We start from the raw sequence: 16,533 nt of genomic DNA on the forward strand, positions 1-16,533 counted from the left end.
ACAGACTGACAAAGAAGTCAGGAAATGGTGGGAATGTGCTTTTTGAACCTGTGTGAGTTCTCTGCACACCCACCAATGCAAAAGCATGCACACACACACACACACACACACACACACACACACACACACACACACACACACACACACACACACACACACACACACACACACACACACTTACACACACACACACGCAAACACGCACACACATACATACCAGCACACACAACACAGTAAATAACCTCCTGGTAATCTCCCCAGTACAGACATACCAACCTAAACCAACAAAAAGCCGAATCCCATTAGCCCTCCAGCCAATCACCTGCTTTAGGGATGCTGTGGACATCCAGATGTGGTAGTGGTATCGTCATTGAAACATATATTTGTGTGTGTGTGTGTGTGTGTGTGCGTGCATGTGCGTGTGTGTGTGTTTGTCTGTGTGCCGTCTGGAAAGCTGTACAGGAGAATCCGGCCCTGTACCAGTAGGATCAGAGACGGTGTTTACCTGCAAGCCATCATGCCACTGATCTGCTGACACTAAAACCTGCACACACATACACACATGCTACAGTAACACACTGGTAAACACATATCACAGAGATTGGACCCTTACCCCACACACACACCATTTGCTGTTTACATCTTTAACCACCAGTCACTTTAATTTAATTTTTCCTTATATATTCTTTGTACTTCAGACTTTGATAATTACTATTAATTACTGCTTTATTTTCTATTTCTGTCCTATTTTACTTTCTATGTTAAGTCGAGTTGGCTGCGATTAAGTATTTAATTACAATTATTCATAACTGCAGTGTAAACACATGTATGGCAATAAACTGACAGATCATGTGTCGGTGGGAGGACTGGGCGACAGCTTCTATGAGTATCTGCTGAAGGCCTGGATCATGTCTGACAAAACAGACGAGGAGGGAAAGAAACTCTACTATGATGCTCTCCAGGTACACACACACACACACACACACACACACACACACACACACACACATCACAACACACACACACACACATACATACAGACCACATTGGTTCAAACTATTTTTCCTGTCAAAGGGCACACCTCGTATGGTGACTAATCGGAGTGAAAGGATACCAACAAAATACACTTCGACCAAGAGTCCTTACTGTTGCTTAATGTCCACAGATATCAAAGTGTTATCGTAGGAGTCAGATTTTAGCATTTAGTTTCAGCCATCAAGTAAATATGTCCAATGGACAGTTTGCCACAAAGAATCACTCAGAAACGTTTTCTCCCTCTCCTTCCTAGGACATAGAGAAGAACCTTATCCGTAAGTCCAGTGGCGGTCTGACCTACATAGCGGAGTGGAAGGGAGGTCTCCTGGAGCACAAGATGGGCCACCTGACGTGCTTCGCTGGGGGCATGATCGCGCTGGGCGCCGACGGAGCTCCAGACCAGCAGACAGGCCACCACATGGAGCTGGCAGCAGAGATCACCCGCACCTGCCACGAGTCCTACGCACGCACCAGTGAGTTACACGAACACACACACACACACATATACACAGATACTCACACACACACTCTCTCTCTCTCTCTCTCTCTCTCTCTCTCTCTCTCTCTCTCTCTCTCTCTCTCTTTATCTCTCTCACACACACCAGAGTTGAGGCCTTGATATTGTAGTCTTATTCTTCTTGATGCCAGTCAAGGCTGGCTATGAAGGGTTATTGCTTGTTTTCTCCAGCAACAGCTACAAAAGCAAATCAGCAGCAACACTCTACAGCCTCTGCGACAGTCATGGCAAGGCTTCACTGTTCCCAGACCTGCTCAATAATGTGAACAATCAATAGAAAACCCTTAAAATGCATCTGGCTTGCTGCACTGTTGCATCCGGCTTCCCCCAAAGCCTCAGAAAATAACTCTCATTGTCTCAGAGTCTTTCCATACTGTTCCTCCGGGCGGGCCCTTCTACTTGTGCTAGTGTGGATTCCGTTAACCTCTTGATGAATGCAACACAGTGCTCTTGGTCTGTTGCTCTCGGTTCACAATGTGAAGAGGAACTACTGCCAATGAGCACAAAAGAGCAGCCGTAGCTGACTGCCTGTGTTCAAAGGTGTTCTCACCAGATAGGGATTATCAGTACACACCTGAACACTCTCAGTCGTTAATCCTTACAAATATGACAGTTGCTTCTCTCCTTCTCTCCTCTATGACCATGAACTTTCTACTTATAGACACATCTGGGAAAGACGGTGTATGCTGTGCTAAAAATCTCTCCCTCTCTGTGTGTGCAGGGGTGCAACTGCCCAATGTCAGGGGGGTATGCAGCAACAATTTTGGCGCCCCCAGCCCCCCCCCCCCCCCCCCCCTCACACGTTTTTTTTTTTTTTTCTTAAACAAATAAATAAATAAGTGTGCCAGACATCATCATGTATGGGCTTTAAATAATAAAGGTTTATTTTAAAGTATATCAGCCACTGCATGCCTACCATAATGGTGCCCTATGGTGCATACAGTATACTGTACACACACACACACACAAATATATATATATATATTAGTAACAATGTTAACAAATAATAAACAGTTGCAAACATTAACAATAAAATGATAACCATTGCAAAAATAATGCCTTAAAACGCAAAAGTAAGTCTACAAATAAAGATCTTTTAAGGTGATGATGTGTAACAATGCTGCTACCAAAATATTCTAGAGTGCTCTTTAGTTGCTACTAAATAATAACACGCCGTGCCTTTTCCCTTGCCCATTTATCTTGTATTGCACCATGCCAACAGATAGCCTGTATGTTTGACAGCACAGCTAACATGAACAGCTAATGGTAACCATGGTATCCAGAGTTACGTTTCCAGTTGTTATTTTGCCTTAATAAAATTGAGATGTGTCATACATGGGATTGGTACAGTAGGGTTTAACCAAAATCTAAATGTAGCTATCATCAGCCTAATTGATGAGGCTTAAACTAGCCATTTGGCTGCTACATTTCTATGTTAGCAAACGCTAGCTAGCCTGCTAGCTAGTCTGTTAACATTATTTGCAAGCCTCCAAGCACAAACGTAAAGACACCTTAAAACCTACCTGTTGCCTTTCACCATCCACTTATTTAATTGCTGTTGCATCCCCTGACATGTCTTCTCTTTTTCCCTCTTTCTTTTTCTGTTTTCAGCTCCTGACAGCTTTTTTGCTTTATCCGTCTTCCATCCAACCAACTCACTACTCGTAGCCTAGTTCTAACTGCTTGTGTGTTGAGCGGTCACGGTGCTCACTCTCCCTCTTCTATGTCAAAATTCTATTATGGAATCTTAAGAGATGAGGCGCCTACTCTAGTCTGTTTAGTCCTCTAAAATGTTATATAACATTAAGGAAATGCAGAAATGATTTAGAAACGCACAACAGCAGCTACATATAGAAAATTCCCCAAACATTTTTTTTTTTTTTTTTTTTTACCATCGCTTTGGCGCTCCCATGGTGCGGCGCCCCTATGCGCCGCATACAGCGCATACCCACTTTTTGCGCCACTGTGTGTGTGTGTGTGTGTGTGTGTGTAGATCTGAAGCTGGGTCCGGAGGCCTTCCGCTTTGATGGGGGTGTGGAGGCCATCGCCACGCGGCAGAATGAGAAGTACTTCATCCTGCGGCCAGAGGTCATCGAGACCTACATGTACATGTGGAGGTTCACCCACGACCCCAAATACAGGGAGTGGGGCTGGGAGGCTGTGCAGGTACACACTCACATACACACTCACACACACACATATACACACACACACACACACGCACACACACACACATACACACAGGCACAGACTGAAGTGGAAGAGTAAGGTAGAGCAGGTGAGGGAAGGAAACATTTCCCTAGAGAGAAGAGCAGAGAGAAAGAGAGAGAAAAGTATGTGTTAGAATATGAATATTGACCGACATTGACAATCATGCACCAAGCTCTGCCAGGGAAAAAATGCTGGCTCACACATATACACACACTGCTGTGGAGTTCTCTCTCATTCTCCCCAAATCTCTCTCTCTCTCTCCCTCTCTCTCTCTCTCTCTCTCTCTCTCTCTCCTCTCTCTCTCTCAGGCTCTGGAGAAGCACTGTAGGGTGGAGGGGGGCTACAGTGGTGTGAGAGACGTCTACGGCACCAGCCCCAACCATGATGATGTGCAGCAGAGCTTCTACCTGGCAGAGACCCTGAAGTAAGACAGACACACACACACACACACACACACACACACACACACACACACACACACACACACACACACACACACACACACACACACACACACACACACACACACACACACACACACACACACACACAAACACATAGGCTCTCTTGATCTCAAGGGCTACAGCAGGGCTCAATTCATCTTTCCCATCAGCAAGACAAATGACATTTAAAGGATGCTACCCCTATCCTGCTGTTTCGGCTGGTTTGTGCGTGTGTGTGTGTGTGGTGTGTGTGTGTGTGTGTGTGTGTGTGTGTGTGTGTGTGTGTGTGTGTGTGTGTGTGTGTGTGAGAGAGTGTGTGTGTGTTTAATCATTCATTCTGTTTAATACAGATTGAAAATGTACCATTATTTTTATTTTTAGGTGTTGTAGCGCATCTATACATGCACACACACACAAACACACACACACACACACACACACACACACACACACACACACACACACACACACACACACACACACACAAACACAGAAATATTTCAGAGCGGGTTCAATAATGTCTCCCAACAACAACAAGACGTGTGGAGAGAGAACCAATTGAATCAATGACACTGCAATCCGTGTGGGGAAAAAGTGCTGTCGTCAGGAAGCCTGTATTTCTCCCCGTGTCAAGCTGTGCTCAGGAAGCTCCCGAACCTGTCTTAATACAGTGAGAAAGACACAACGGATGATATAAAGAGTAACAGAGAGATAAAATAACAGAGTGGAAGAAAGAGAGAGATAAACAGAGAGGCAGGCAGGCAGGCAGGCAGACAGGCAGACAGGCAGACAGGAAGACAGACAGACAGGCGGCAGACAGACAGACAGACAGACAGACAGACAGACAGACAGACAGACAGACAGACACACACACACACACACACACACACACAGACACACACACAGACAGACAGACAGACAGACGTGAATAGACAAGTGTGTTTCGCCCCATCCAGCTTTTAGTTTGTGTAGGTGGTGGTGCATGTGAGTGCATAGTCTATGTGCCTGTGTGTGTGTGTGTGTGTGTGTGTGTGTGTGTGTGTGTGTGTGTGTGTGTGTGTGTGTGTGTGTGTGTGTGTGTGTGTGTGTGTGTGTGTGTGTGTGTGTGTGCGTGCGTGCGTGCGTGCGTGCGTGCGTGCGTGCGTGCGTGCGTGCGTGCGTGCGTGCGTGCGTGCGTGCGTACGTACGTGCGTGTGTGTGTGTATTTTGACGTACCTCCTGCACTCTCTATCTGGGCCTGGCCCATGATTTAACAGGCCTTCACACACAGACAGATCACAGTCCCACCTCTCTTGTCACTCTCCTCCTCCTCCTCCTCTTTCTCCTCCCCCCCTCACTCACCAATTGAGCTGGCAGAGAGATATGACCCGTTTCCATCACTGCAAGGTCGCTGTAGCAACACGCCTCCCAATCCAAACACCATTTGTCTTGGGTTTTTATAGGCTTAGTAGAGCCTCACCTTAACATCTTCTAAAGGACATGGGTCTCACACACACACACACACACACACACACACACTCACACACACACACACACACACACACACACACACACACACACACACACACACACACACACACACACACACACACACACACACACACACACACAGACACACACCACAGACACACACACACACACACAGACACAGACACAGACACACACACACACACACACACACACACACACACACACACACACACACACACACACACACACAGAAAAACACATTTAACATTTCACATTTCATTGTTCCAAACATTGGGCCTCATTCTCGACAGCAGTTGGGAAGACTTTCCGAAGGATTTCAGAAGGAACTCCACTTCGGAAACATTTATGAAAACATTTGCATTCTCGTTATTTTTTTCTTCTGTGCTTTCTTCTGAACTTCAGACAACTTTCAGAACTCGAAATAGCAGTCGTAACTCTACCGGAATCTTCTCAAATGGGATTCCACGGGCCATCTTGTGGTTATTTGAGGAATCGCGTTGAGGAATGACATTTGAAAAAACTCCGTATTACAGTAAAAGGGTTAACGGTTGAATTTATAAGAACCCGTTGGTGATTGCGTTCACGTCAGCTCTACAGACATCCTCGGATTAAAATAATTATGATAATAATAAATACGAGAATATTTGTATCATTAACAATTACGTTTCACATTTATAGTCATAATTATACGAGGTAGTATTTATTGTTACACTAGGTCTACATGGCTCGTAGCTTGACTGTTCTCTCCCTTGTAGGCTACGTCACTTTGGACAAAAGCCGCGTCTGCTAAGTGACTGAATGTGAACGACATGAACACTGCAAATGTAAGTGAATAAATAAATAAACACTAAACCAAATCTCCAAGTAATGTATGAATTAATTTTAATTTATACTTCTACTAGGGACCGGTCTTCACACCTATGGTGACTATTTTTCGATACAAAAAAAAAAAAAGTGACTAATTAAATGTGCTTTACGGACTTCGGACGTTCAACGTAATACAATATCTCCACCTTATTAATGAACACCTGTTACGAGGTGGATTCGGGAGATTGCGACAGCACACGTTTCTAAAATTGCGTCTCCTAATAAGGAGCTGGCAGGGCGTGTATGTATGCAAATCCACTTTCACGAGAACGCGCATCAACCTAAGAAACTAATCGGAAGGAACCCAGCTGAGAAGACTTCGGCTGCTTAGGAACACATTTTCAAGAGTGCGGGAATGCAGCGGAAGCGTTTCTCATACGTTGTTTTTGCGAAGTCGTGTAAGAAACATTTCTGAAGAATTACAGAAAAAGGTCGAGAATGAGGCCCATTGTATTTGCCAGTGTCCTGATCTGGTCAAATGTACCACTGTCATTGAATGCAAATTAATCACATCCCTAGTATACAACACCACTCCAACACAGACACGAAGGACTCTTTAGGGCACTGTAGAAGAAACTGTTCAGTCTAAAGTTTGCCTGAATTGTTAAACATTATCTGTTTAGATGTAGTCATTCATTTGCATTGTCGCTGTGCAGAGCTGTGGGTTGGCAGCAGTTGAAAAAATGCTGCTGTGTGTGTTTACTGAGCTTATACTGCAGGCCGAGCAGCTGGTCACACACACACACACACACACACAAATGCACCACTATCCCTCTCACTCTGCCTGGCTGATTATCTTTCTGTCTCTCCCCATCCCTTTCTCTCCTCACCTCACTCCATCTCTCTCTCTCTCTCTCTCTCTCTCTCTCTCTCTCTCCCTCTCTATCTCTCTCTCTCTCTCAGGTACTTATATCTGTTGTTCTCAGAGGACGACCTCCTGCCATTTGAGCACTGGGTGTTCAACACTGAAGCCCACCCTCTTCCAGTCATGAAGAAAGAGCCCAACAGCAACCAGGCCAACGAGGTGGAGTAACCCCACCCAAGGCTTCTGAACTCTGACCTTGCACCCAATATGGACCTCCACACGCCTTCTCTAAGACACCTCTGGCAGGGCCTCAAATGGGCGTTGTATTTATGATCCCTAGACTTAACCTGGACCTGGATCACCAGGTCTGGAGCCTATGACCAGCTCTCTACCAGGACTAGAACAAGACTAGGGGACTAAAGGTCTCCCCCCCATCCCCATATCCCCCTGTAAAACCAGCCCCTCTGGTGGAGTCGTGCCTTGAGGATCCTCTGCAGTCCTCCAGAAGTCTCCATGCTGTCCCTGGTGGCTCAAGTGGAGGCGTGGTGGTGTTACTCAGATTAGGTGAGGTGATGCCTACTATTCTCATGTATTCTAAAGTTTGGGTTATTCCTGTTAGTTTAGCACACACACACATTGACACATACCCGCATTCACATACACACAAGTACAACATTTAAAAAGATCTCTCTCCCCTACCTGTCTTTCCATTTTGTCTGACATACTTTCTGCATGACTAACTTGCTGTACCCGCTGATGATTATCCTCCCCTGTAGGGACAGTCCAGGGCATTGCGGAAGAAGCTGCAAGAAAAAAAAAACAACTCCACCAGATCCCAGTCCAGTGGACACAAGGGTGGATTAGCCAAAAATCCACCCCCCGCTGACCAGTCCCAACCGCCCCATCAACCAGAGCTGCCTGGAGATACTGCTTAATCCTGCCCACTTTGGAAACATCTCAGACGCGCTGTGGCAGGGGCCTGTGGGAGCAGGACTAAGAAGATTGAGTTATGGTGGTAGAGGGGGCGGTCCTCACAAACATCAAGGGACTAAAAAAAGGTCTTGCTAAGGAGTTGCAGATTGTACAAATACTGTAAAAAAAATGCCCAATGTTAGACGCAAAACTTTGTGTAAAAAAAAAATCCAAAACCTTCTGTCTTTTTATTCACTTGTTAAAAACCAGTATTTACTGGCATTTTTTGGCACCAATAGAATTGGTACTTTTTACATCCATGTTTACTTAATACTTACATATGTGCTAATGTAGGAACAGAAACAATGATTTATATGAGTGAGCCCTGAAGTCTTTCATAAAGAAACTCATCATAGACACACTGCGGTCACTCTTCAATACGAAGAGGGGGTACCAGTTTTTCAGTTTAGAGTGACAATGAATTGGCCCAGTGATAGAAGTGAGTTTGGGCTTAAAGAAAACCATCAGCCATTTACTCAGATCCAAAACCAAAACCTTGCCATAATCATGCTTGGGATCTCATGCAGGTCACATGATATCACACATCTGAAAAGACAAACAAGGAGGAAATAAACTGACTTTCACTTTCTGTCGCTCTCTCTTGTTTACTATGTCCTTCTGTGGTTCTTTGTGTGTGTGTGCGTGCGTGAAAGTGAAAGTCCTCTCTATGGCAGAGGTGGTGTAGACACACACACTCTGAAATTAACCTCTGCATTTAACCCATCCAGGGAAGTGACACACACACACACACAGTGAAGTGAAGTAACACTAACCCGGAGCATTAGGCTGCCATTGGTGGCGCCCGTGGAGCAGTGATCGGGGTTAGGTGCCTTGCTCAAGGGCACTTCAGCCGTGGATGTAGTCATGGGAGAGCAGTGGTCTACCACTTCCCCCGCCCACATTTTTCCTAGTTATCGGGGATCGAACCGGCCACCCTACGGTTTCCGGCCTGAAACCCTAATCAGTAGGCCACGGCTGCCCCTAGTTGTGTGTGTGTGTGTGTGTGTGTGTGTGTGTGTGTGTGTGTGTGTGTGTGTGTGTGTGTGTGTGTGTGTGTGTGTGTGTGTGTGTGTGTGTGTGTGTGTGTGTGTGTGTGTGTGTGTGTGTGTGTGTGTGTGTGTGTGTGTGTGTGTGTGTGTGTGTGTGTGTGTGTGTGTGTGTGTGTGTGTGTGTGTGTGTGTGTGTGTGTGTGTGTGTGTGTGTGTGTGTGTGTGTGTGTGTGTGTGTGTGTGTGTGTGTGTGTGTGTGTGTGTGTGTGTGTGTGTGTGTGTGTGTGTGTGTGTGTGTGTGTGTGTCTGTGTGTGTGTGTGTGTGTGAGTTTGACAGCATTCCACACAGAGAAAAGTAAACAGCAAAATGCAAATGTATTCAAAAGTTTGTCACTCCGGAATATTTTTGACTCAAATGCAGGCAACAGAATACATTTCTGTTGGGACTGTTTGTCTCTGTGTGTCTATTTACCATACTTGTAAAACTTCTGTTTAGTTTAGGAATGCCCTTTGTTTACCTCGGTTTATGATGTCTCCCAATGTTTGAAAAAGTATGTTAATAAACTCACAATCACCACTTTAGGATAAGCTTATTCTGGAGTTCAGAAAATAAATGATTTGAAATACCAAATTATTGTGTATTTTCCAGGAACAAACCCCTTTGACTGAGGCATACAAAAGCAAAACTTAAATATATATTTATATATTCTAAATAAAAATATGGCTGAATGTATAGAAGTTTGATCTTTTTGGTCCAAAAAAAAAAAAATCCCATAATACTTACACCATCCTCTCTCTCTGGCTCCCTCTTGCAACTCAATTCAACAAACTTTAATTGACATTTATCATAAGTAGTATGTAATGTATTATGTAAAGATGACACAATCTAAACATTCTCGTGACATTGAATGTTCATAATGTCACCTGGGAAATAAACAAAAGCAGACCAGTGTAATAAATTGAGTGTAGCAAAACAAGGCAGTGGGGAGGGGGGATGAACATGAAATAGGATAAAAATTGCAATGATAGTTAGAGTAGCGCATTAATGATACCGATATGAAAGTAGGTCATATGGAACAGAGAGTTCACTGGTTTCACCTGAGGGGATGGCAGGCTGTTACACATTTGGCTGTCACCTTTGTTACCCCCCCTCTCGCCCCCATAGGCGATGGAGCTATTCTTAATTATCTTAAGACAGGAACATCGGGAGAACACTTCTTACTTTTTTTTGGGTGGAAATCTATTTGCTTAGGGGGGTGTCTTCGGTGAGGAGTTTAGAGCCTGCTTCCTCCTCTTATCTCCTTCCTGTTGCTTTTATTGCCCCGTCAATAAAAAACATCTTTGAGCTGAACTTGTTTTGAACTCCACAGCCTTGATACTCCTCCTCCTTCCCTGCACCTCAGAAAGAAATTGAGGTAGGGCAAGGACTTCCTCCTTGTTACAATTAGTGCGGTCACATGATGGCATAACCCCGATTTCGGCCAAAGCCCGACTTCTCTATCCATGGGGGGTTAACAGTGTTATCTCACGGTACATGGCAGTGACAAATCCAGATCTTGGCCGCGTCAGTTGATATCAAATGTGGACATTTGCTACCGTTGATTACACAGTAAATAAGTTGTGAAATGTATTTCCAGCGTAATCCGATCACTTATCTGGGGGTGTAAATTGGATTTCAGTCGGACACAGGAAAACTAGATTTGGGGAGTTACATGAATTGGATCTTTGATTGAACCCCGACTACTCTCGGAAACTGGACACATGTAATGGCACTAAGTGATTCCAAGCACTCTCACATGCTGCATTCCTTATTTATCCATTTAGAGTTCTGTGTTGGCTTTAAACCACCCCTGTGTAAATCCACTCAAATCCTTAGCTGCTGTTTTCTAGTCTGCTCCTGCCTTGCTTTGATGATTGCCAGGATTTCAGTTATAAGTAGGTATAGCTTAGCATACTGAAATATGGGTGTAGTATACTATAAATAGTATTTCAGCAACCTCCCTGGTTGTTGGTGCGTCCTAAGCTATGTTTATTTATCTCTGCTAAGTTTTGCTGGGGTGGTATTGGATAGCAGAAAGAGAGACGGACATTAAGCTGGTTTTGGCTGATGAGCAGGGATTTGGTCTGGAAGGACATCCACTGACTTCACCATCACTGGCATATGTGGCTCTAGTTCTTGAGATTCCTTGTGGATCAACAAAAATCAAGATTGTATTTGTCTCAGACTCGCTCCTCTGTTGGCTATCCTCTGTTTCATCCTGGCCACTTTCATATCCTTATAAACACGTACTCACTGGCACAGATGTGACACACACACACACACAAACTGTATTAATATCTCCCTAGATAAGGTCTCTGTTTAGACTAGTGCATTAAGTATTCAAGAATTCTTTTGTTATGTTGCAGCCTTGCAATGCAAAAACAGGATTTTAGAAATGTTTAAATCTATTAAAAAAGGAGAAACTAAAATATCACATTGACAGACCCTTTGCTCAGTACTAAGCACCTTTGGCAGTGATTACATCCTCCTTCTTTTGGGGTATGACGCAGAAAGCTTTGCAACTGGATTTGGGGATTTTTTGCCATTAATCTCTGCAGATCTTCTCAAGCTCTGTCAGGTTGGGTAAGGGTGAGAGATGCTGGGGTCGATGGGGTTCAAGTCAGGGCTCTTCACAGAGTTGTCCCTAAGCCACTCCTGCATTGTCATTGTCCTATTGGAAGGTGGACCTTCAGTCCAGTCTGAAGTACTGAGCGCCCTGGACCAGGTTTTCATTAAAGAGATCTCTGTACTTTGCTCCGTTAAACCTTCTTTCAACCCTGACCAGTTGCCCAGTCCCTGCTGCGGACGGAACCAACCTCCCCAGCATGACGCTGCCAACCACCATGATGAGTGGTGGCTGTCCTCCAGACATGATGCCTACAATTGAAGCCGAACAGTTCAAGCTGGCTTTCGTCAGATCGAAGAATCTTTATTCTCACTGTCTGAGAGTCCTTTTGGTGCTTTTTTTTGCAAACTTCAAGATATGCATGTTCAGCTGTAAGACCTTCCATATACAGGTGTGTGTCTTTCCAAATCATGTACAATCAACTGAATGATACACAGGTGCACTCTAATCAAGGTGTAGACACATCTCAAAGATGAACGAGAGAAGTGGGAGGCACCTGAGACAAATTTGAAGTGCCATAGCAAAGGAGCTGAATACTTATGTCGATGTGATATTTCAGTTTTTTCTTTTATATTTTTTTTCCCCCGGTAAATTCTGTTTTTGCTTCGTCATTAAGGGGTGTAGATTAACAAGGGAAAACAAATATGAACTTAAATAATTTCAGCATAAAGTTGCAACAACAACAAAAAGTAAAGGGGTCTGAATACTTTTCAGCAATCGGCCCACACTAACCCAGACTGTGTTGTTCTCAAAAGGTTGGAAAGATACTCCATGTCCAACTGTGTGGCTTTGTCTATGTGTGTGTGTGTGTGTGTGTGTGTGTATGTGTGTGTGTGTGTGTGTGTGTGTGTGTGTGTGTGTATGTGTGTGTGTGTGTGTGTGTGTGTGTGTGTGTGTGTGTGTGTGTGTGTGTGTGTCTGTGTGTGTGTAACTGCTCTACCTCCATTACTGTCATCTCCTCATTCAATCCGACTCCTCTGCATAATAAGGAAAGCGAGTGAGAGCTCTCAGCGCAGGACTGAGTGGGAGAGGACGAAAGATGGGGAGATGCGTTGATCGATGAGGAAGGGGAGGATGGAGGAGGAGGAGGAGGTTGCTCAGTAAAGGTCACGAGCCACACACACCTCATCAGTCACGTTCACGTACGTCTCGCATACTGAGGGCAGGTGCCTGTCAAACCAGACGCATCAGTAACAGCAGAGCTAGCAGAGGAAGTCAGAGAGCTGAAGTGATCCATCAAACTGTAATGACAGCTTCATACGCACACACACAGACACACGCACGCACACACACACAAACACACACAATCGCACACTCAGACATGCACATATACCAGACACATTCCACACATGCAACACTGATGCACACATTCCTTAATACAAACACTTACACTCACAGATGCACACACAGATAAACACACACACACACAGACAAAAACACATATAAATGTTCATACACAACTGTTCATTACACCAGTTCGGGATCAGCTCTTTGATGATATCATTAAATCATGATGAGCCATTACTGTAAGACATCAGTGTCATGTTAATAATGGATGTCTTTTGTTGTTGAGTGTCATTTGTGGAACAGATGCTACTCTATGCAAGGTTACTACGCACAAACTCGTTTGCAAGTCTGTCTATCTTGGAACTCTGCACTGACTTACTTTAAAGGCATACACAGCCATGTAGAGCTTTGTTTGACCTTGTATGAAATCGGTTCAAAGGTTGCCTTGGCAGGAGTGTTGCGAGGAATTATGAAGGGCTTTACATTATGTTATTATATTATCATTATTATTATATACCAATTGGTGATTAAAAGACCCAGGTTGTTGGTTGAATATTACTTTTAGTAAAACCATTAAAACCTGTTCAGGCACAGCTTTGGGGAAGATCTGTCATGTTGTAGGGTAGTGTATATCAATATGTTCTGTCAGATATTTGTCAGTGTTTGTACATCCTTCTTGTTGAGACAGATGGGTAGAGTTTGTGCTTCCAGTCAACTCCATCAGACACACAGACAGACACAGGAGGTGAGAGATGAGAAAGAAGGTGCTGAAAGTGCTGACTGAAGCCAGGCCTGGTGTGGAGTGTGTTTGTCTGTGTCAGATGGTATGGCATGTGTTTGCTGGGGGTAGGGTATGTTTTGTAGTTGTTTGTGTGTGTGGAGCAGAGCTATGATGTGGTTTTGTAGACAGAATGGTGACAAAAATGGTCATGGTAATGGAGATGTGTTTGATGTGTGCTCACATAAGGGAGAGTGTGTGTGTATGTGTATGTGTATGTGTATGTGCGAGTGCGTTTGTGTGTGTTTGGTAAGTTTGGCAGCAGCAGCAGAGGTAGATGAAAGAGCCCAAAGTTGGTTCCCTGAGGGGAACAAAATATGCTAAATGAATCCATTACAAACTTATTTTGGAGAGGAAAGGCATACTTGCACATAGAAAAACTGATGTATAATTTCCAATTTCCATTCCATTATAATTTCCACACACAAACACTTTCTTATCTTACCATCCATCTAAGAACATGTACACAGATGTTCACTCCCTTTCTCCCTCTTGTCATCTGTCCCACACACAAACCATACTTGCCCTCTCTCCCTACTCCTTTCACATGTAGTAATTATGATGAATTGCTCACTGCATCAACAAAGATGATGAATAATGATGAACTTCCACCTGCATCAGCAGCCTAGATTGCACCTTAAACTGCCCCATTTCTCCCCTCATCCATCTTTGGCTGCCTGAATATTTCTCTGTCTCTCTCTCTCTCTCGCTCTCTCTCTCTCTCTCTCTCTCTCTCTCTCTATCTCCTTAATAACTACTTGCATTACTGGAGGAGCATTTCCACAGCTTCCCCTTTGAATGGCTGCCGTTATTGGCTGTGTTAAGTAATAGCTCAGTGCCCTGTGTGTGTGTGTGTGTGTTTGAGCCTGTGGCTTCCTCTTGCCTAATTGAAAGCTCTGTTATCTCACTAGCTGATGGTGTTTGCCAATAGCCTCGGTCACAGGCTAGAAACTGCAGGCCACAGCCCAAGTGGATTAGCGAGGCTCCGCGAGTAGACCTGGGTGCCAAACCAATATACAAATACACTGACTCATTCACAGTTTTCTCTCCCTCTCGTTACCTTTGTCTCTCCCTCTCCCTCTCTCTCTTTCTCTGAATATCTCATATGGTCTAGTGGACCAACCAGACCAAGCTCTTCCATCATTAAAACCGATTAGAGGATCGTTAGGGTCATAAGTGATCTGCATGAAATCTCTGTGTGTCTAGAGAAGTGCTGAACCCCCCAAGCCCTGCCCTAGCCCTACCCTGCCAATCATGTCTTTATATATGATACCAGTCATCCTGTCTGTGAGCTCTGCCATAGAGCTTTATATAACAATATACACTATGTATTGTCACATGGTATATAGTGTCTTTTCTTTGCACATATATGACATAATGTACATATGTTACATAAACTCATCATCTGCACAAAACACCATGGTGGTGATCCGTGTCATATCCTGTGTGTCATATCCTATTCGGTTTGCATGATGGTGTTCATTTTGTAGTTTAACTGCAGGTTTTAGTCCCTCACCCTCTACACACAAGTAAGACCCTCAGGTCTCAGACCATCAAATCTGGCAAAACAATTCCATTCACGAATGAATCCAACACAGGTGCGTGCACAGGTGATTTTGCTGTTGGTTTGTTTTGAGTAGAGTCATTCGTGATGACTGATATAAAAAAGAAGTGATGCTAAATCCCCACAGGAGCTTTTTAAATCCAAAAACCTGAAACAGTTTAATGGGAGGCTTTATTTTAAGTGGGGCTGCTGTGTAGCCAGAAATGTGTTGTTCCACATTTGGATCACATGTCTGAAAGGTGTCATTCACAAAGCAGGAAGCACTCATAATGTGACCAACATCTCCTGGGTACCAATATATGCACATCATTCTGATCAGAAGCCTCTAGCGATTTATTTAGGTAAAGGACATTTAGTTTGGTCCTAACAAGCAAGGCAATCCAGACTATTCTCAGTTGTAGTTCCACGTTGGTGGAACGACCTGCCTAGCACTACCAGAGCAGGAGCGTCCCTCCCTACCTTTAAGAAACTCTTGAAGACCCAACTCTTCAAAGAGCACCTCTCTTCCTAAACTGGCACCTTGGCTCAACCTGCACTTAAGCAGCAACAGGCCCGCACTTCTTTTTTTATTCTTTCTATGTCGTTTTATAAGCAATATTTATTGTTACACCAGGTTTTTTAATGCTCTTAGCTTGATTGTTCTCCCTTGTACGTCGCTTTGGACAAAAGCGTCTGCTAAATGACTAAATGTAAATGTAAATGTAAAATGTAACAAAGATGGATGATGTTTGGACTCTCTTGGATGTTTGGTCTTTCTAAGTCCACTTACCTTGTCTCCTCTCTCCCTTCACATCTTACTTTATCCTTTCCTCCCACTCTCTCTCCCTCTCTCCTGTTTGCATGCCATCATTTAAAGTGCTTGCAAAAGCGACTCTTTGGCAAGTCTCAGTGAGGTGTTATCAGACGGA

General features: G+C 44.1%; 1 protein-coding gene across 1 annotated transcript in view; it reads left to right on the forward strand.

The window, feature by feature from the left end:
- The window catches only part of LOC308383028 (mannosyl-oligosaccharide 1,2-alpha-mannosidase IA-like), a gene marked incomplete at both ends in the record, with an annotated part of 141,892 nt that extends 134,295 nt beyond the window's left edge, over positions 1-7,597 (forward strand). Inside the window, 5 exons of the mRNA XM_080860607.1 lie at positions 847-962; positions 1,289-1,508; positions 3,546-3,718; positions 4,072-4,187; positions 7,468-7,597. Coding sequence (XP_080716733.1) covers positions 847-962; positions 1,289-1,508; positions 3,546-3,718; positions 4,072-4,187; positions 7,468-7,597 — 755 coding nt within the window. The remainder of the gene's footprint in view (positions 1-846; positions 963-1,288; positions 1,509-3,545; positions 3,719-4,071; positions 4,188-7,467) is intronic.
- Between the last annotated feature and the right edge of the window lie 8,936 nt (positions 7,598-16,533).

The sequence above is a fragment of the Sprattus sprattus genome (genome assembly GCF_963457725.1).
Source record: "Sprattus sprattus genome assembly, chromosome: 2".
In the NCBI taxonomy this organism is placed as follows: Eukaryota; Metazoa; Chordata; class Actinopteri; order Clupeiformes; family Clupeidae; genus Sprattus; species Sprattus sprattus.